The sequence below is a fragment of the Ammospiza caudacuta genome, chromosome 1 (genome assembly GCF_027887145.1).
Source record: "Ammospiza caudacuta isolate bAmmCau1 chromosome 1, bAmmCau1.pri, whole genome shotgun sequence".
In the NCBI taxonomy this organism is placed as follows: domain Eukaryota; kingdom Metazoa; phylum Chordata; class Aves; order Passeriformes; family Passerellidae; genus Ammospiza; species Ammospiza caudacuta.
The window spans coordinates 66,536,634-66,559,239 of NC_080593.1; the positions used below are offsets into that span (position 1 = coordinate 66,536,634).

Here is a 22,606-nt window from a genome sequence, read left to right on the forward strand (position 1 = left end):
TGTTTCTTTTCCATTTCTAAAACCTGTCATAAATTCTTTGTCAAGCCCTGCAAGTCAGTCTGCATAACTTTTTTAAGAACTTTGGAATCTTTTCACAGCAAGAGGTGGTCTGACTTTTTTCCCTCAAGGTTTGTTTTTAAAATATTTTTCCTTTTTTTTTTCTCTGACCACATCTGTAGTGATTTTTTAATATATGTTTGTACAAAACATCTTTCTATTAAATAGATACACTTATGTACACGTATACATGCATATATATATATGTATGTAGATAGAAGTTGAGTTGCTTCTCCCTTTTCACATGTGTACCTGAACCCTTCACAGGATCACATTTCCTCTCATAGTCTTGAAAAGAACTACCAGACCATTAAACCTCTGTCACTCTCCACTAGCCATGCCTGATATGTTTTAATTTGTCCTTCAACCTTCTCAAAAATTCTTCAGTAGAAAACTGTGTATTCAGCAAGAAATGAAAAGTTTTCATTTTGAATGCCAGAGTTCAGATTTTGCTTGTTTTCTCACTCCCAAGCAAAGGAAGTCTCTGGAGTGATTAGAAAAAGAATAGCATTAATTCTGCTTCTCACTGAGGAGGATGCTTCATTAGGATTGATTGCTCATTTCCAAAGATTGTACATGGCTAATATAATTACCACTGGAGAACACAAGGCACTGAGCAACACTTATATCCTTTGGACCACCAAAGTAAATGGACCCTTTAGAACAAGCTGAATACTTTTATTTATAAGGAATGTATAAGTGAGGGTTGCAGTACCAGCAGGAATACTGTCAATTAAATTATGGCTCTACAACTAAATTTGAGTCTCCTTTCCTTTACCCTGAAGGTTTTGTACACGCATGTACAAGAGTCTACCTATACTCACTTACAAGACTTTATATAGGACTGGATGAGACATCAGTGAAGGCCACCACAAGAGGCCACACCAGAGGAGTCACAGTTCTGTTTCACTTCCATTGGAAAGTCATCACCATCAAGCAACGCACTTATGCTGATAACTTGAGCCTGATTCTACTTCACACAAAATTTCCAACTGTGGAAAAACAAAACTACTCCAGAAGCCCTCATCCTTTGATTCTTCTGGTATCTGTTACAAAAGAATGGCTTATGAACCAAGGACCTGAGTTTTTTCCTATGTTATTCCTATATTTTTATTTCTTACATGTTGGCCTCATTTCTGAACAACTTCTTGTAATTGGGACAGAGTTTTAGGGGAGATCACAGGAAGCTGGTTTTGTCCTTAGGTGAAGCCATGAATACTGCTACCTGGCCTTGCAGGCTGCAGGACCACCCATTCAGTTTGTAGCAAAGGGCAAGATACTAACTATTATGTGCAGATTTTGGCAGGTAAGAAAGTAAAGAGGTTTCACATAAAATGTACAGAACTATACAGGACAAAAAAGTGTGGTCATCCAAACAGAAACATGAAGAGACTACGTAGAGATGAGAGAAAACCAGAACATGTTCTTTCCTAATGAGCACTTTCCTGATATAGATATTAAACCTGAATAAAATGGGTGTTAACTGTCTGAAAAGAAAATCTACAATACATAAATGTGGGCAGAGCATTTCTCACATCAGTTCTGAAAATATCAGGGCAGGATTAAGACAAGATCAACCCAGGGGAAGACTGGTAGCTGCCCCACTACAAAGATGAACCACACCTCATATTCAACTCAGGATTTTGAGATGCTGCCTGCTGTGCAGCAGCTGCAATTATGAGCACACTGTTCAAAAGGTGCAGGCAAGCATTTAGGGAAGCTATTTTCATCAGCAGTTGAAATGAGAGACTGGGAGGAGGAGACACACCCACCCTCCTTCCACATTCACCTAGAACTTTGAATCCCAAAGAGCCTGGACACTTGTGAAAACATGTGGAACACAAAACAGAGCCTGTGTTGTTTACTGTTGCTACCTTCCATGCAGTGAGAGCTAAATGGCAGCATAAAGCACAGGACATCAAAATGCTGGTGATTGGGAATTGGAGCTGGACTCACTAATTGGAGGGGACTAGTCAGAGCAGGGGTGGAAAGGGGGAGCAGTTTGGAAGATAATGTAAATACTGAGGCAAAATGGCAAGAAGTCACGGGACAGAATTACCTGTATAAGGATCAGGGGCAAGTCAAAGACAAACATATGGAAAGATACAGGATGTGTGGAGGGAGACCTGCCCATATGGCGGTCGAGGGGACAAGCAACAAATTGCAAAAGGAGAAATCAAAACTCTCCCTTTCCCCTCAACTCTCACGCCTTTCCTCATTAAGGGCATTTAAAGATATCCTAGTATTTTTCTGATACTTCCTTTCCCATCAAAGCACATCCTGCAATTTCAGTGGTGATGGTAGCTCTTGATGAATAAGGGTGAGGAGGGTTAGGAAATGCCACAGTGGTCTTAAGCAATTAGAGCTGAGAGAGGAAGTGCCCCTGGAGCAACCTTGATGAAGGTGCAGTCTGAAGATTTCACGATCCCTGCCCTAGGTACAGCACGTACATCACCAGCACACACACAAGTGCAAACAGAGTTACAGAAAGAGGAAGAACATTGAGAACCTTGCTACAAAGGCAGCTTTTCCTATAAGGGAAACGGTGGGGCTGAGGGTCCAGGAATACCTACTTACCAGTTAAGTGGCTGGCAATCCTGGCAATAGGTTTAGGAGGCAGGGCAGGGGGCTGTTTGAGGAGGGACAACTGTTTCACTGGGGTGTCCTCATGGTCTCCAGGGAAAGCGGCAGATTTTTTGGGGGGAAGTAGCAGGACTGGTTTAGCTGTAGGATCTTGGGACAGGAGGACGCCGGATTCATTGGATGTGGGGCTCTCTTCAGACACTGGAGGACACAACCACATCATAGACGCAACAACGTTATGAGCAAAGCAGCAGCAGATACAGCCGAAGTCAGACAAGAAAAGCAGCACAGCAATGCAGATTAGCAATGACTCATAGATTTCACTCAAACATCGTATAACGTAGAAAGGAGGAAAGAAGGAAAGAAAGAAAATAAAAGAGAAAGAGTAACACACATCTACACAACAGCCAAATTTCCCATTACTTCTGAGAGAAGCCAGCTCCCATCCAGGCTGGGTAGTACTTCCACATCAGGAACACAAATCAGGTTTTATAATGTCACATCTCTGATGGTCTGTCACCACAGCTTGCCTAGGACCAGATATGTTAGCAGGTGGTCTGTAAACTTACCCTGTTAAATGTAAAAAGCACCTCACGGGGCCTACTCTGTTTTGAAAAGGCTGCATAGCTGTGCAAGATCACGGATGACAACTTCTACTGCTCACTTTTCCTCACTTGACCTTTGTCCACAACTCTCAGCAGCACAACCTGATGCAGAAAGAGGAGCTAACCTAGATGTAGAGCATTACTGTCTCCCTGCACAGGCTGGGGAAGAAGAGCAGCCAGCCTCACCCAGGGCAGGGCAGCTGACTGTGTTAGTTACTGACAGATGTGTGGTGGGAACTACAGACAGCACCATGGGGCAGGTAGAGGGCACAAAGTTGTACCCCAGGGCTCAAAAGTGTTGTAAGCTCTCTGCTCTAGAGCTCATTGGTACATCTGAGATGTAGACAGAGAGCTGGAAACCTGCTTTTTACATGTTCACAAAGTGCAGGGGTTTTGCCTCACTCTGAGAGAGGTTACTGGCCTAGAGGTAGAGCATTAATTCTCCATCATGTCAGTCAAAATTTCTTGTGGAGCATTCAGTGACAATCTCTATACTGTCACCTCCTTCTACACCAGAAGACCTTCATTTTGACAAGGATTTCTCAGGGCTAAACACCAAATGTTAGAAGTCAAAAACTTGTTTCAAACAGCTTAGAGTATCTACACCATAACATAAATGAGATGTTACCTGTCCCATCCATGATCTCTGTGGTTGGGAGCACTTCATATGAGCAGGGTTCCACAGATGCTGGGACTGACTCCAGTTCTGCTAGGGCTGGCAGGGACACCTGGCTGGAGCTCAGCCCAGAGCCCAGAGGCTGTCCATTCTCCAAAGCTCCTTCTTCATTTGGTATGGAAAGTTCCCCATCTGTTCATAGTCGGAGGAAAGAAGAATGGCAAAAAAAGAGACATAAATAAAATGCAGACAGAATTTTAAATTAAATCTATTTCCATTTAGATTGTTTTCAAATGAGGAACTTGGACTGAGATCTTCTATATACACATGCACTGGGTTTACGTGGAAAAGTTTTGATACCAGGGGGTCTACATGGGTGACTTCTGTGAGTAGCTGCCAGAAGTTTCCCCCATGTCTGATGGAACCAGTTCCAAGCTGGACCTACTGCTGGCCACGGCTGAGCCTATCAGTGATGGTGGTAGCACCTCTGGAGTAACATATAATTATAGTCAAATATCTGTATTCATCTTTTGCTCTACCCTGGAATAGTCATTATGAACCGTGTTCTAAGTTGGTTGATTCCTGACCATCATTGACCCACATAGACATGCAGTCCCATCCAATGCCAAAAAAAAATCTGTTTTCCCTCTCTTTGTTGAATCTGGGAAGTCAGGAATGACAGTAGGCTGGAACTAAAGAATATTAATACATACTGTATATAACATTTTAATATTAATAACAATAATTATTAGCTTTCCCCACACCAACTTTTATGCTATAAGGGACACAAAATCACAGGGATATGTCCCTGTTTTACATACAAATAACCACATTTTATATAAGGAAGAGAAAATATTTTTTTTATTTGCCTGATGTAAAGTCTTGATACTGGGGTATATCAGATTCCATTTAGAAAGCCTGTTTTTATAGTTACTAATAATATCTCCTCTATCTGAGCAAAATTTCTGTGACAGCAGCTGGCATTTTCTTTCCTATCAAATATCCCTTCACATTAGAAATAATAAAGAGCAGAAGAAAGGATTCAGATTATTCTCTATGATGTCAACCTGTATGATTTTTATCTCTGAACTTGTTAAGCACAGCACTCGGGTACCTGGAGGCAGTGACTACATGGACATCACAATTAGAGTTTTATAAAGCAAAGTGTTCAGCCCCTATGGTTACAAATGGAAACCTGAAAATATAACTGAAATGTGACCTGTAAAATTAAAAACCAGCAGGCAAATATGCAGAACTTGATTTTACTATTTAAATTACTTCTAAAAATGAAACTCAGGATTTCAGAATATGCTTTTAGCTTTTTGGGCACTACTGATTAGCCATATGTGGCTCAATGTATTGAGTGGAGATGTACATCAGTCAAATAAGCGCACATTTTCCCCTCACAGGGCTAACAAATCACTTTGGAAAACAATACTGAAAAGATAAAAAGTCTAATTTTGGTGCTAGTATACAGCAATTAACAAGTCTGAAAATACATTAGCTGATAACTATTCAGAATAATGTTTCTGCCATTTAAAGCTTCTCTACAGCAAGTGAAGATGGCCTCCTATCTATTTTGGAATTATTATGAATACCGAGGTCTTGACTTTCTTGGTTTTGTTGGACGCTTTTTGGAGCCCAGAGAGCTATTATGGTAGTGCAGTCACATCATACTAGACTGAAACCTGACCCATGACTTTGAGAGATCAACTGAGCTGGCTAAAAGGTGGCAACATGAATTAAACCTATGGGCTTGGGCCAAGTGTATGTAGCGCAAACTCCTTTCTAACTGCTGTGCCCATTCTATTCAAAGCTGTTTACTTCAGCTTACATACTGGCTGAATTTTTTTTTTTAATTTTTGCTGCCTAGGAAAGTAAACATTTTTTTACTTAGCTGTTTGGGCAGAAATGCTGTGTACTCTATGCTGGCTCTGTCTCCCTTTTATGAAGACATGTTTGGGATAAGGATTAATGTTCTCTCAGTCCCTGGTTTCATGGAAGAGTGTAACTATTTCTTATGTAGAGCATCTGCTTCTTGAATGAAAGGCAGCAACTGTGTCCAGCAATATATTCATTAATTCAGTGCATTAATTCAAACTAAATGTGACTGTAACTATGAGAAAAGTATGCATGACAAACCCAGCAATGTTTGCTTTTTGGAGAGATGACTACACATTCTTCATGAAGTGAGATGCCTATTGTAATATGCTGAGCACCTTGAAATCCTACTGTCTTAAGTGTGCTATGTACTTCTCAAGGTATATTAGCATGATTTAAAAAGACAGCATTTGAATGATCCATGAAGACCTACAATTGCAAAAAAAGTAAAATGTAAGATAAAATTTTGGCTTTTACCTTTTGTCTTAATACTAATGCATGGCATCTTTCTGTACTGACAATGTAACCTTTTTTAATCTTACATCTGAATAGCTTTAATCTTGATTTAGAGTCTAAAGCTTGTCCTGGGATTTGAATGAAATCATCAGACATGGCACAGAATCATGACTGAAATATACACCCTAAATCAGGTGTTGCTTAAAGAAGAGCTACCTGGAGAGTTGCTCAAGTACAGCAAACAGATCAAAGATGTGGAAAAAATAATTTGTAGAGGAAAGAGTATCTCAGTATGAATTAATCCTGCATCAGAGATATGCTTGACAACCAGATACAAAAGGCAAATTACTTATTATTTTCAAAGTATTAAAGCTATTCCAGTTGGCTGATATACAAATGAAAAGAATCCCGGTAATGCAATTATTACATATACAAGGATGAACTTATCTGTTTTCAGGAACTGGCTATGACTTTAAAGTTAATTTTGCACAGTGATAACATATGTAATCTTTTGTTCTCAGACTTGCTAAATCCTTTGCTGTTTTCACAGTGTCTGGTGCTACTTAGTGGAAAATTACTAAGTCCAGGAGCTTTAATAACATCAGCTGTGCGTGAAACTGGACAGGTCCAGGAGGGAGTAGCTTGACCTCTGCAGCAAGAGAGCACATGAAGGCTGCTCTTCCTTCTCTTACTCAGGAGACTCTGCACACCTGAGGTCACTGAAAAAACAGGACCTCAGAGGAAACTCTCTTATGCAAAGGACTCTGCCCAGACACTGATTCATATCAGCATGTGAAAGCACAGCATGGGACGAAGGCCCAGAGATACACAGACGATGTCTTCAAAACCTGTGGCTCCTAAGCATGGTTTGTACTCCTGAACACATCTGCATTTTCCACTCTCAGGTACTTCTAAAACATTGCCTGGTGTGAAGCAGCCCACAGTGCATCACACTGACTGGCACAAACCAGTCCTGTTGTGTTCCCCCTTTTTTGTAGCTCTGCCTACCCTCTCACTGTGTCTTTTACTCTGAACTACCTTAGAGTACACAACTTTTTGCATATCTGAAAAGTGCCACACTCATGCATTCCTTCTACAGAAGACTGGCTATGGAAGTCAAAATGGACAAGCTGAAATCCTGGATTAATTTTTGGATAGGGTTATTTCCTTCAATACTTGTCTGCTCTCAAGTAGACTGTCCAAGCAATAAATTCTTGATGACAAAGACTAGGAAGGGCAGAGTAAAATTCATTGTCATTCTCTGCCATGACCCCAAGGGTGGGAAATGGAAAACTGGGTGTTCTTGTATGTGGTCAAGACCTGCCCCTGGAACTGTTTCCTAGCCTTGGTGGCTACCTTAGAACAGTAGCTGGGATCCTGCACAACTTCAGCACCTAAGCAGATGCCTGATTTTGCGGGATGCCATGGAGTTTGAGACAGGCTGCTTCTGGAGGAGTTCAAAACTTCAATTTTGAATACCAGAATATAAAAGACGAAGACTGCCCATGTTTTCTTGGAAAACCATTGCAACATTGCCTTTGGCATAAGTAATTGGTGCACATTCATATTCAGAAATTTCTCACTACAGGCAATGTCATCTACATTCAGAAAGAAGAAGAGCTATCAAAATACTACAAGTAGATTTAGTTCTTTGACCAGCAGCATGAAACAGTGGGCAATTCTAATGACAGATGTTTTTGGGACGGTTACACCTCCATGTGGAAATCAAGGTCTGCTCCTATGTGTAGGAGTGATGGCAAAAATATGAGTTCCTCTAAATGTTGAGGTATGTTCTATGATGCAGGTGGAAGATGTGTTTTTAACCTCTCAGGACTATCTGCCCACAAATTATAAGAACAGCAGGAGCTTAATCAGATACTTCTTCAACTAACTATTTTCCAAAAGTACAGAGTATTTGAAAAAGATTATAGCCTTTGCCTACATTTTCAGAATACTCAAGTCACAGACCCCTGGAAATGGAAGATAACAGAAACTGATTCTGTCATGAGTTTGGCCCTTAGTAAGGAAGCGCTCTCTGCAGTTCAGTCAGGAGCAGCTTCAAGTGACTAATTTAAATGTGGGGGTCACTGAAATAATAACAGCATTTCTTGTTTTCCAAATGCAGCAGCTGGACTGCAGTGACTCTCCTATGTGTGACTACTGTGACTTACTGCACTCTGATAATTTTCACCTGCTGGGTGACACGAAGTCCTCTGAAAAGTCAGCAAATCCTGAAGCAAACAGGTCAGACTGTCACCTTAAACAGCAGGAAAACCAACCAGCTAATTATGCTTTTCTTCAAGGTAGAAGATTTGACAAAAACAAAACAAAACACAAGGCAAAAATTCTTGTTCTTGGGTCAATCTGCCTGCACTATTTCCTTTTATCGGTATGGGTTTTTAAAGAAAGAAAAAGCCAAAGTTACTCACAGGCCTGCTTTGCCCACCTCTTAGGAAAGGGAGATAAAGAGATTTACACCTATTGTCTGTGCAAGATGCCTCTTGGCATGGAAGGTGCTACCACAATCAAATAAAGCGTTCTACCAGGAAATGCTAAAGGTCTGTTGTTTTCTCAAAGAATTAGAGGTTACCTAACAGGAATTACAAAGAAAATGTAACTTCCACTTAAGGTTGTCAATGAAAAAAATCCTTCATTAGAATTACTCTCAGATTATTACACCACTGAAGGAAATAATGCTTTTGCTCTACACATCTTGCCTTGTTCACATCCTTGTATCATCACAGCTGTTTGAGTACTGCTGCTATTCTTGTGTATTACCACCTTCTTCTCTGCCCTACCTCTTTCTATTCATATCAGCTTTGTAAAGGTGAAAAATCGCTATAAAGAGGAAATAATTTCTTTCTTTCAAATGCCTACAGACAACTTACAATTTGCTTCACAAGATGACACAGAAGTTTTCAAACAATATCATTTGATCAAGAAGAAAAAAAACCTGTAATGCTTTGGTAGCATGCTTTGGTAGCAATAGAAGAGGAATCTTCTCAAGTTTCAACGTGGAAGGCAAGTCACAGAAGACTTCACAGAAAAGATTTTTCCTGGGGAAGCCTTTAGGGTTATGTAGGGCTGGTTCAGAGGGTGGCTACATGTGGGATGCGAGGCAGGGATGAAGGAGGTCACACCTGGGACAGAGGTGTGACTGAAGGCTGCCTTCTGAGCTGGCTGAAGCACTGATCCCTTGGTGTGACAGCCTGGACCCCGCCTCACTGGCTGCGGTCTGATCTGAGTCACACTACAAAACGGGGGCAGCGCAAAGCAGTGAGAAGGGCAAGCCTGTTGACAGGACTTGTTTTTACTCTCAAGTTGCATCTAGGATGGTTTATAAGCCACTAGGTCATAGTGAGAGCACACTACTACACATAACTAGTAGAAACTGTAAAATTTAATGATAAGCACATTTTTGCTGCAGTTTGTTTTTAACTTAAAAAAATTAGCAGCCTGAGTTAGTAAATTTTTAAATTCCTAATAAGCTCGAGTAAAAAGCAGGTAACAGATTTAAATGGTCCTGAATTTTTGAAATAGGCCATACTTCTAATATTTGTGGAAACTTCTAATTTCTGTTGACTTCTATGAGATTTTGTACTGCTATTTCTACTGCTATGTCAAAAACCTTTAGACTTTGAATTAATGAGGCTTTAAAGCATATGCATAAGTTCTATTGTGATTAAGAAGTAACTTTATTATGTTTTTATATAATTTGTTGAATTAATTACCTTAGTAATTGACAAGGGAAGCAGCAAAACAAATAGAAGACGCACTCAAATACTGACATGTATGTAACAGATGTCAACTATGTATTGTGTTACCAGTGTAAAACAATGATTTTTGTAAAACAATGGCATTTTGCATAAACAAGACACTAAAAACTCAACAAATTAATTATCCTGAACAAGGAATTATTATCTCTTCTGAACTGTTTCAAGGGAAAGTATATAGTTCTGTGCTCATCAGGATCCAAAACCTTTAAATGTTTCCCTTTTCCACAACAGTTAATTCCAAAGTGACTCAACCAGACAATGGCAACACACAGAGACATGAACCCACTACATTTCTCCACAGCCTGGATGCTTTGCTCTTTGCAGTCAGTGACTACTGCCTATTGCTGTGATTTTTATTTCTATTGCTTTACATTTCCGATTATTTTTAATTTTTATTTGCTAACTAACTACCACATGTATTCAACAGAGAGGGCCAGATCACAGCAAAGTCAAGAGAAGTGTTCAGAGATCTTATTTTGCACAGTCTTGCAATTCAGAACTCTCTGTTCCTGGTTTCTAGTGTTACAATTATGCAATGTCTGGCCATAAAGCTATATGGGATGCCAATTTACTGTTGTGAAAAGAAAAACACTTACCTTTATCAAAAATTTCTTTCAGCACTCCTCGTTTTATAAGCTCCTCTCTGCTTTGCCTCATTGACATTTTTCTTTCCAAAGCTGTAACAAAGGATAAGGGTCAATATAAACAGAAAAGAAGGGAAATTATTGTTTTAAAAGGCTCTATGCCTTTTAAAGGCATTTAAAAATGCTCTTTCTCCTCTTCAAGTCAGTGCAGTTTAGCATCTCGAAATAAAGGCTACTGGTAGTCCAGAGAATCTGTCTGCTACTGCAGTGTGGCTGTTACTGACAGAAATGGTGGTAAACTGACTGATTTAAGGGCATGTCTGCACAGCCATTGCTTGGTTTTGACACATAAGCCAAACATTTCTGATTTCTGTGGAGAGTTAGGGACAGCAAAGGGAGAAAAGGGAGATTATTGCAGGAGCTGAAGAGGGAAAGGTAAGAAAGAAGGCAACACAAAGGCTCAAACCAAGGAAAGATGTGGCCACAGAACATGGCCATGGACTGTGTCCAAGCTGTGAAAGCCAAGGCTTCTTTGCCACTTGTTCCAGTGAGGGCACGTTATGGTGTTTGGGACAGTGCAAAAAAAGAGCTGATTAATAGAGCCTTCTCTTCCCTGGAGGAGTGTCTTCCCCTAAAGAGATGTAAAGCAGGGAAACTCCAAGAGAGCCACTGCAATTTATGCCAGATTTGAACAGCTCAAGTTGTGTATTGGCTGCTTGGAGACCGCGGTCACTGAGCAGCAAAATGACAGATAGAAAATACATGTTTCTTTAGTGCAGTAGTAATTAAAACAACGTCCAATTAACCAAAACACCACAAAGGACACACACACAGGCAAAGAGCTGAAAGCCAGAAGCTGGGGGCTCAAGAAGTGATGTGAAGGAGTGGCTGTGACTGAACCCGCTCTGTGAGAAACAAGCCTGTGCCTGCCAAAAAAGAGGCACAGTCAAGGGCAAATGGCTTCTGCCATATGCTCCTCTAGCAGACCCAGCACTGATGCACACATACACACACACACACAAATGAACTGGGACTTAGCATCCTCAGCCTGCCCAAGGCAGATTTAAAGCAAAAGAGGCTTGGAAACCCCCTCTTCTCCCCTGAAAACAGGAAGGTGCAACCTTTCTTGGTACTGCTGTGTGTTGATTGTTCCCACAGGGACCCATATATCTAGTGAATTAGCTATGCTTATACTGGCACACTGTGCTTATTGCAACTTATTTGCTGCCAGATACTTAGGGCTAATATGAACAAGGCCAGCTCTGCTTCACTTTTTTCCACAGAATAAATTTTTTTCCCTGTTTTTAAAATCAGTTTTGAGCATGTATTCTTCAGGACAAAGATGACCAATATGTACAGTCAGAAGCTAGTTAAAAACCCTGGTCTCCCCAGGTAGAGACACACTCTCTGAACTTCAGCATGGATGAGAATTAAAGGCAGGTCCCTTTGCTGAAGCACCAGACCCCATACCCATTAACCAGCCACATGGTGCAGTTTCATTTTGGAGGTTGTTAAACTAACAACACCATTTGAAGAAGTGCTTTAGGCACCTCAGCTGACTTGCAATGAAACACTGATTTCTAAGTTTTTAATATGCTTTTGAAAAGAAAGGCTCAACTACAAAACTCTGGAGTCACACTGCAGACTGCTCTCCAAGCTGCCTTTTCCCTGTGCTGAAAGGGTCTTGTTCTGGTGCAGCATTTAAAGCTTTTTTCTCTTCCTCCTTAAGAATAGCTGCTCTCAGACCTTCCAAGAAGAGCCAGAACAAGCTGCAACTAATTCCTGAGCCTTTTCCCACCAAAGAAATTGTTAAAACTGACTGAGTTTAAAGAGCAATTTGGTGGCACCCAGCACCTTTTCCAATAGGTCTCAAAAAGTGTAATTTTCTGTTAGAATAAGCAGCACACTGAACTTGCTCGTCAGTGGGAAACCAAGCTGGGTGAATCAGCAGCAAAGCAGCAGTTTCTGCATACAGACAGCAGCACTGCACACAGAACAAAGACACAGGCAAATTCTATTTCTGTACTCTATCTGACCACAGATAGCTAAGTAAGAGATCCCCATTTTGCACACAAATTCACTGGCATCCACCTGGGTGTCCTGTGTCACCCTCCTGCCCAGACAAGAGCTGGTTATGCAAGGTAGCAGCGTATGACTTCATGGCTAGGAGGTCCCACCTCATTATCATAGTACTGGTAAGAAACACAGTCATTTTGCATTCAAAGATAGAATATAAATATTTTGAAGACTGTACATATATAAATTTATCGGATATTCCCTATTGTGATCTGCTTGTTTTCAAGAATGAAAAAACCTACAACCCTTGAGCTGAAGCTCAGACAAAATAAATTTTTTCAGTTTCTAAATCCTTTCTAAGTAGGTACAGGACTTATAGTATTAACTATTTTCCTACTAAGCCAGTTTAATTAATAAGATATTTAGAGGAAGGGCATGCTGGGCTAAGAGCAGCACTGAATGATAGCAGATGTTATATTAAAACTGTGGAACATGCTGCCTTTCTTCAATTCAAATCTTCCTCCCAAACAAGTGTTGTACATTTAAGTGCATAACCTGCTAAGCTATTGCTGATCAGATGGAAAAAAAATGAAAACATTTAGACACAGAACTCATTAGAGTCTAACACTCTGAACAATGAAATGCTTTACTTGGTCTGGATTTCTCTGACTAAGATTGCCAGTTCTTTTATGAAGGATTTTCATTTCAAGCAGAAAGCTGGTACAAAATAAATTCATTCACTCTCCACTGAGAAGGAATCCATTCACAGCAGAGGATAAATGTAAACCTTTGAATTAATCCTTGATTCATGAGAACCGTGTAAATTCTGTGATGGGAAAAAATGAATTATAATTAATATTTAAGAAAAGATGTATTACTTCATTAGTGTTTTTCCTTGGTGATTAACCTCATTTTTTTTCATTTGTACAACCTTCCAGGAGATTAGAAATAAGCATTAAGCCCTCTTTATGGGATCTACTTATTCCAGAAACTAGTTACTGCAACAAATTCATCCACTCTACAAGAAACTCTCAGTTACTAGTTTAGAGAAATGAGCCCATGTGTACTTAATGGTAGAAGCGTACAGATTTTGCCAGTGTGCTCTGCAGTACGCTGTTTCTTTTATGCTTTGATGAAGAAACAGTGGGAAATGTTTTTATTAATGTTTCTGAGCTGCTATTTTTGAACTCGTCCCTCAGGAGCAGCCCCCCTCTGCTGTTCAAGCAGAGTTTTTCCTCTGTGGCAGACCCATTAAGATCAGTAAAGCCTTGACAGGGTCAGGAGAAGTTCCTGCCCCTCCACTCTGAAAATCAAACACAGTTTTGTCTTTATCCCTTTAACAGGCTGCTGTGCTCCGTGATGGCAGTGCTTGTGGGCTGCTCCTCCAGCTGAGCCGGCGAAGCTCCGCGCTGCCGCTGAGCCCAGCGCTCCTGCTGCTCCATTAACCAGCCAGAGCGGCATTTGTGCCGTCAGGACACACAGACTTCCCGTCCTCCTGTCTTCCCTCCGAGGCAAAAACACCTCAGATGAACTATTCCAACCTGCATCTATATGAGACAACAATAAATTAATAATAAATATTATTATACAAGATAATGATAAAGTGTCCTCCTTTGCAGCAATTGTCATGTTGCTGCTACACCAAAGGGTGGACTAAATAAACAAGGCCTGCCCTTTTCGTCTGACAACTGAAACAAAATCCCAGTCTGTGCTGGCCAATTGGATCTTAACCTTGCTTTTTTCTGAGGTTGTCCTTGGCTTTTGTTTTAAAAAGCACTGGGGGATGCTTTGCATGAATTCTTCCTTTCAAAGGCCACTGTAATTTTCATGATGATTTTAGAAAGCAAAGGTTGTTACAGGATGAAGCTGAGAGCAGAAGCTTTCAATTATACTTGCTTTTAATAGAAATCTGCTTTGCTAATAATTCAGATCTGAATAATTAGAAACAAGTAAACCAATTGCTTTTCACAATGTTTAGATAAACAACCATCACTGTTTTCTTTAGATTTATAAGGAAGAAGAGATTTTCAAATGTGATGGATTATGTATTTAAAAATGTTACACATCATCTTGAAATTTTCACAACTAGGTAGACTTTCTTGGCAATCAAATGAAGTAGGATTCAGCTGATACAAATTTTTATAGTGTGGGCTTCTGCCTCTGCGTTGGTCTCCTCATATGTTATGATCAAGTCTTGGGCATCATTAACCTCAGAATAATGTAAGAATCTTAACAAGATTGAGTTGCACCTTGGAAGTGCCTGTTAGGCTGCACTGACTGCAAAGGAATCTAAGGGTGAATGACTGAGATAAAGATGCATAAAAATAGGGCTGAATATACCCCTGAAATTAAAATTGACTGAAGAGAGTAGTTTTAAGAAAAGAAATACTGCTATAGGTGCAAGTCTTAGACATCACTGAGGAAAATGTAGATGTATCAGCTCACTGAGAGCTCCATTAATTTTGGGGTTGTTTTAATAGCTATGGCATGACACTCAGCATTGTTGCACTGAGCTTGGGGTATGACCAATACCAAAACATAGCTTGGTTAAAAAATACCTGTATTGCTCTGCTCATTGCTAAATATGAATTTTCCTTGGCTTCAAACATGAATAGGTATCTTAAAGCCTGAGGAAAGTAAAACTATTCCAACAGGCTTCTGAATCTTTGAGATTTAAAGTTCCTTACAAAAGTTTTGAGCATCTCTAATACCAGCCAAGGTTTTCCTGCAACAGTACCAACTACAAAACCTAATTCAGACAGATTACTTCCTAGAAAAGGCTGGGGGCCTCTTTTTGTCTGTGTGCTTGCCCATGACATTCCTTGTTGTGACTGTAGCCTAGCACTCCCATTCTATGAAATAAGAACATTTGAAGGAAAAAAATAGGCTGGTATAAAAGGTTAAGTTTGATTTTGAAAAGTGTATAGAAGTACCTCTCCAAATCAGCTGACCAAACAAACTCCCTTCAGTATGTGAATCACTTGGAAAACTTCTGTGGCATGTGCTACGAGACAAACTAATAACACAGAGAAGCCCCACAGCACTGATGCCACACTAAAGAGTAACTCAAAACATTCTTCAAGCAAACTCAGCTCATCACTACCGGAGTGGAAAAGTGAGGTACAGACAAGCTGCAGCAACTTGGCACACCACCTGCTACATCAGTAGCAAAGCATTAACAGCACCTGCTCTGTGACCATGGGCCAACACTCTAGGCTAGGAAATGACCCTTCTAGACTTAAAATTTGCTACTGTCATCAAGGCAAGTAAAATAACAGGAAAAAGAGGAAAAATAAAATTAACATCCCACCCCCAATTGTTTTTATTTTATTTCATTTCCAGTCTTGCAAGTACAACTGGACTTCTTTTAGATTGTGACTATGTAAAAGCATAGAGAAGATGATGTCAAGGCATCTTGCTTCCACTCCAATACAGACCAGCTCAAGACAATGGTCCATTTCCAGTTAGAAGCACTAGACTGGGAACATGATAAATCTTCATTTGTGACAGGTAATCCTTTGAAATGACACAGTAAAAATATACACATTCCTTTGAGAGTGCAGGATCAAATCTAAAATTCCTGGTTACACACTGGAAGACTTTATGAGGTGAAACAGTTGGCACACCTGGTAACTACAGATAAAAATTCAATCTTCTTTTCCTTACTGATTGAGAAAGAAAGTGAAACTGGGGAAGAAATGAAAGCAGCCTTAAGAAAACCCTAGACTTGTACTGACCATTACTACAAGTGAACTGCCAGAGGACAGACTTGGGAGGAAAGTGGATGCAAAGTCAAATCTGTGAATACAGAACTGCAGAAGCTAATCAAAATACTACAAACCACACTGAGATCACAATACAGGAACATAACTCAGAAAAAGAGCATGCAACCAGAAATTCAGCAAACACAGGGAAAGGCAGAGAAATTATATCTGAACAACTCTACCACAATAGTTCTTTATTCTTTCTGAACCAAAGAAATCAGAAACCTAATCCAAGAACAGATAGACTGTATTTTTTTCATACAGAAGGCCTTAAAAAAATCAATCAAAGAAGGTGTCTTCCTAGGGAAAGAACTACACTTCAAGTTAGATCCAAAGAAACCCAACATAATGGATTTCACAGGCCAAGCCGAGCAAGCATGGCAGAAGATGAATGCATGAAAGCAGGAGATAAAACAAGAAATCTTGACACACATAACAAAAGCTGTGTGTTCGGGGGAAAAAAAACAACCCTAAGAAAGCAGGTTTGAAAAGAAAACAAGATTGTAGACACCTTAAGAAACATGTTACCACCCTCAGCTGCCTAGCTAATAAAGAGCAAAACAGAACTCCACTGTGTCAGCAAACTGTGATAATCTATCAAAAGGATTTTTGAAAGACTTGCATTTTTATACCTTTTGTACATAATTGCTTTTCTAGTCACACTTGAGAAGTTAGGGAGAAATTCAGAAAGTAGATCAGAATATTGAAAAAATGAAGAAAATACATTTCTTCTGTTCTTCCCTCTGAATTGCTGTACAGTGTTTTCATGAGTTCCTAGGCAGTACTAGGTCAAGAACTTGAAAGCTGGGCCAGCAAAAGGTATTGCTTTTCACAGCTTAATGAAAAAGTAGATTCTGTATCTTAATTAAAGAAATTTGCAACAACGTAACATAGCATATCTTAATGTACACTTGCTCTGCAAAGACAGTGTGAGTGCAGAGTGGAAAGCCATAACCTGGCACTCAGAGACTTCTTAATTTAGGCATCAAAAACAGCAGTGAGGGGGTGGTACTGGCTGATTAGAAGGCTTTTGTCCAAGCAAGAAACCTGGCAGACTAGAACAGCCCCTGCTTATGTCCATGCTGCTACCAGCACCCTATGTAGCTATAGCTGTGCTAAAGCTTAATTGACCATAGTGATCACCACCACAGGGCTGACTGGAATGAGGTTATCTTCTAAGCACCAGCAAAAGGTAGGAGATCCATTTACATTTTCACAAATGGTGGTTTCCCCTACAGACTTCTGTGTAACAACATGCAGAGGTTGTAATATCAAAGGAAAACAAAGAATATGGGTTCTACATGTCAAACTTTTGCAACTGGACAAGATGAGTGATGCCATCTGAAAAAGATACATGGCAGCATCAGAAGCAGCTGTACATCCCAAGGAATGGCTGGTTTTTACAAGTGACTCAACCTGGTTTAGGTACCTTGCAGTCTCAGATTTCTGTATGTACAACAGACAAAAACTATGCTAAAAGCAAGTGGGTGAAGAGCTGGGTGAGATATCTGCAAAGTGTTTCCTTTGCCCTGAGAAGGTGGTTCTCAGAATGATGAGACAGCAGAAGGGATCTGCAGTGCCAACAGTAGAAATATCTATTTGCAATATTGCAATATTCTGCAGCATAGCATAAGTTAAAGGGACCTTCCTCAAAGCAAAAACCACAGTGGACATTGCTTCAATAAGATAACAACTCCTGTGACTCTCTGGAGAGTTCTCTCCATGACAGAGTTTACACATGGCATGTAACTACCCGGGCAAGCTGCTGCTTTTGGGTTTGCTCCTCATCAGACAACACTTCCAGATGGCAAAATACAGAGCACAGTTTACATAAAGAAGTCTAGAAGATGTCAGGAAACTGGATTTTCCAGAGTAACTTTTAAAGGTGAAGGAGTCAGCTTTTCTGGGATGGAAGTATGGGGAAAAATTTAGAGATAAAACCAAAACAATGGAAGACTGATGATAAGAAGGCAGAAAGAATGCTTGGACAGACCACTTGGAGATGACAACCAAGCTACTGGCCAGTACTTGGTCCCCTCATTTGCCAGCTGGGAGGATCACCTTGCTGAAAAAAGAGAGAACTGTAGTCAGTAAGACAAGCAGCACAACTCTCTATAGCAACAGCCAACTGCTGTGTAGCTTGAGTTCACCTTACAGCTGTAACTTTACAAACATATTTTGCCTGGTACCCACTGCCAGACAGATGTGTAAATCCAGTGTTTTACTCCCTAACAACATCCTATTTTGGCTACAATGAAAAAGCCTGCTCTGCTGGATGCTCCTATTTCACCAGAAAGGGATTTGAGATAATTTAAAATATATTCACACATGACTCAAACACTGTTGAAGTAAATTACAGTTTTCCACTTAGACTGGAATAATTAGTACACCGTAGCCTCCCAAACTGACATGCAAAATAGATGGGGACTTGTTTATCTGTGTCTACATGTACTCCTACTAAAAATAAATACAAAGCACAGCTTGTGACTAAGAAATACCTACTTAAATCTGAAGTTGGCTTAGCACCGTTTTGAGAGAAATGTTATGAATATTTCAGATACTTCTCAGAAACCATCACTACTGTTCTACACCCAGAAAATCTTGACTAAGCACACACAAATTAAAAATGCATTTGTTATTGAAATGAACCGGCATCAACCCTTCAACACAGACCTCTGTTAGGAGCCAAACAGGAAATCATTCATTTAATGCTTGATTATAAGAATGACTGAATCACAAAGCAACAAACACTTCCTCCAAAATAAGAAGATTCTTGAATTGCAGCTGTCACACCATCCAGCAATTATATTTGGATGATATTTCCAGCTTGTGCAATGGTGCTAGCTGGCTGGTACATAATGCTGAAAAAACCCCAAAGTGTCTTTAACGACAGCGTCTTATCTCCCAAAATAGTGCAGTCTGCTTTCTGGCTTGGTAGCTGATAGCAGTTCAAGCTACAGTAAAGGCCCACCATGCAATTTCAGAATGTTTTACACATTCAGAGTCTTGCTTTGACTCTTTTTTTGCTTCTTTGGGGTGAAAGGATAACATTCCCAGATGGAGAGAAACTTTCCATTATACATGGCAGTCCTCTGGAATCAACAGGCTGAAAAGCGACCAGACTGTGACTTCAGTTACAGTAACATGAATGCAGAACAGATTCATGAGAATTTGGCATGCACCACCCTGCTTTTAATACTAATTATTCCATTATTTTAATAATGATATTTTTTTTAAGGCCACCAATGATGAAATTGCTTTATGCTCCTCTCCAGAAAATGTTGAAGTTATCTGAGAAAATAACATATTTTTTCCTCTTATTTTACCTTAATGCTTTTTGTGTGTGTGTGCAAAAACAGTTCTGATGCTTGTCTGGGATGGGGAGACAGAGATGAAGATATGAAATATGTTTATGTTTAGATGGTAACAGTTTTGAACTGAAGTACTGATATGAAAAGCAAATTTCAAAAATAAGAGGCAAGAAGGACAGTGAAGTGAAGTGAAGTGAAGTGAAGTGAAGTGAAGTGAAGTGAAGTGAAGGAGATATTATTAATACTCTGGACATTTCTTACAGTGTAATCACGTTATAAATGTAGATAATATTGTCAGTGTCATATCTTAGTACATCTGTGAAAGTGTCCCTGCTTTCAATACCCTAATACAGTTTTTCTGTTCATTGTGTAGAAAACCAAACAGAAAATTGATAGAATTATAGATGATCTAAGGTTAAAAGCAATGGTACTGAAGAATAAAGGCCATGGTAAACAAGCCAAATATTTTTCACATCAGTGCTAATCCTGAAGAGCTTCAGCAGAATTGCAAAGTGCAACTCTTCTTTACAAGGAGCTGTGGAATTCTTTCTAAGTGAAGTGTCACTTGGAGAACTTTTGAAAGAAATCAATAAAATCAGAGCAGCAAACTGCCAAGACCAGACAGTTTTCTTCCTTGAGTTCATCAGGAAATCAAATATGAACAGAGTAAGTGTGATATGTAATCTAGATAAGATAGAAAAATGGGAGATGGCAAATAGAAGGTTGCTATTCTCTAAAGTCTGAAAGTCATCTTGGAACTACAGACCAGTAAGCCTTGTTCCCATCCACCAGTCTAGGAACAGTTATATAGAATAAAGCTACACATTGGAGGCTTAGAACAGAAGATGAGAGAAGAATTCTCCTGGGTTTGAAGTCAATGAACGAAGATGTTTGTTCCAAGTTGACCTCCTCAAAGTTCCAAAACTTCTATGTTAAGGTCATTGGAAGAATTAAAATTGCATTAGATAATTAGATGTGATTATCCTCTAGTGGAATAGCAACATGTAGAAATTAAAAAGGAGTGTCCCATACATAAACAGAGGGATGTCTTACAAAAACACAGTTAAGAAATGTTGACCATAGGGAGATGACAAAATTTGTTGACTGCAGTCAAAACTAAGGCTGACTGCAAAGAGCTACAAGAATTCTTATGATACTAAATGATGTGTGACAAAATTCAACATTGATAAGAGCAAAAAATACATTTGGGAAAAGGCAGCCCTAACTGTACACACTTAACAGCTCTATTAGTCATTCTCACTCAGAAGATAGTGCTTGGACAACTCTGCAGAGAATAATCTGAAAACATCATCCTAATGCTTGGGGCAGTAAAAAAAGGCAACAGAAATCTGAAATTACTAGGAAATATATACAGCCCCTTTGTGCTAGTGTAATAGTCTACAGCTAGCACAAGTTTGGGTATCCATCTCCAAAGAGATACATCAAGACTAAAAAAGTTATGAAAAAAATGAAAAAAGAATGGGGTTTGCAGAGAAATAAAGAATAATAGCAGAACCACTTTTTTGTTGGTCATCTATTCTTTTACAGCAAGGTCCTGGCTCCCCTCATATTCACAAAAATACACAGTATGTGTCATCTAGGCTGCACACTATGTAAACCAGACTGTTCTCTTGGAGGAAAATCAAGCACAAAACAGGACAGACAACATCAGTACACATCCTCTGCTGGGAGCTACACCAGACAGGGCTTCCTTGGCCTGGCATAGCCCCTCAAAGCATCTCCACAGCCCCGGCATGCTTCCAGAGCCAGAGACAAGAGCAAACCCCCAGCACAATGGCTTTTGCCCTCTGAATGCATGAGGCGGCCTTTGGCAGCGCTGCGAGCTCCGGCTCTCCTGTGTGTGGTCACGGCCCTTTGCTCCAGGCGGGGCCATTGCCAGCACAGAGAGATGCTACAGCAAGGACAGAAGTCAACAGGGAACACAAGAGGTCTGCAACACCATGAACACTCATTGACTCATTCATGAAACACCAGAGATAAAGAGCACCCAACAAAATGGTCAGGGTGCAACTGAAAAAAAGGTGCTTTTGTGCACAACGCCTTTTTTCATTGTGGAATTGTCTGCATGAGATATCCATTAAAGCTAAATTTGGTTCCAACAACACAAAGGATAAATCCACATGGCTTGATTTGGATATTTCTGAGTACTTCAATCTGATTTCTTAAGTCAGGAGTTAGATAAATAGTTGCTTACCCTGCTTCTTGCATGTAACACAATTGTTGAGTACAAGAAAAGATACTGGACTACCATGGACTTTGGTTTTTTCTACTATGTCTGCCCTGGAGTAAATTTATTTTTAAAACGTGTGTTTAATGAGTCAGCAGAAAACACCCTTGATCCCAACACACGAAACTATACCATTATCTAATTGTCAGGAAATGTGCAAAGGCAGCTGATTTGCCTTTGAAAGAAACTTGAATTTTATCTCCTTATCATGCAAGTCAGGGGATTTTTCTTGCATGATTAAATCAGACCTCTTAAGTAATAGGGAGTTCAACATACTGACATCTAAAATTACAAAAATTGATTCAGTTTCATGGCCTGTGTAGTGCTGGTTGCAAAAGCAGCTTACTAGCTAGCATGGCATCCAGGTTTAGAATCCTTTGTCAACACAGGCTTCAGGAATTTTCACTCATTAATTTCAAAGAATACTAAGACTTCTTTTACTTTTTTTCTTTCAGTTCTAGGAAGTACAAGAGCGTGCGCTGTATTTCATGCTGGACAAATCTTAATTATTATGAATTGCTTTCTGGCAATACAGTATGTGAAGGAACAGTGGAATGTGAACCTGAAATGTGAAATTCTGCCCAGTGTTGGGTTGTGACCTGACTGTAGATGTTTTTTTTAACAGAGAATAAAGTCAACTTGTTCTGCAGATTTTGACAAATACTTCACTAAAGAACCACAAAGATAATGCAAATCACTGCTCTCTGGC

General features: G+C 39.8%; 1 protein-coding gene across 6 annotated transcripts in view; it reads right to left on the minus strand.

Moving 5' to 3' along the window:
- The window catches only part of PHACTR1 (phosphatase and actin regulator 1), a 298,201-nt gene that overhangs the window by 62,949 nt on the left and 212,646 nt on the right, over positions 1-22,606 (minus strand). For 4 of the 6 annotated variants that reach the window (XM_058802634.1, XM_058802626.1, XM_058802618.1 and 1 more), the window contains 2 exons: positions 10,571-10,651; positions 3,874-4,053 (listed from right to left, as the gene is read on the minus strand). In XM_058802634.1, coding sequence (XP_058658617.1) covers positions 3,874-4,053; positions 10,571-10,651 — 261 coding nt within the window. Of the gene's footprint in view, positions 1-2,634; positions 2,842-3,873; positions 4,054-10,570; positions 10,652-22,606 lie in introns of all 6 variants that reach the window. The other 2 variants (XM_058802660.1, XM_058802642.1) reach the window with 2 other exon arrangements.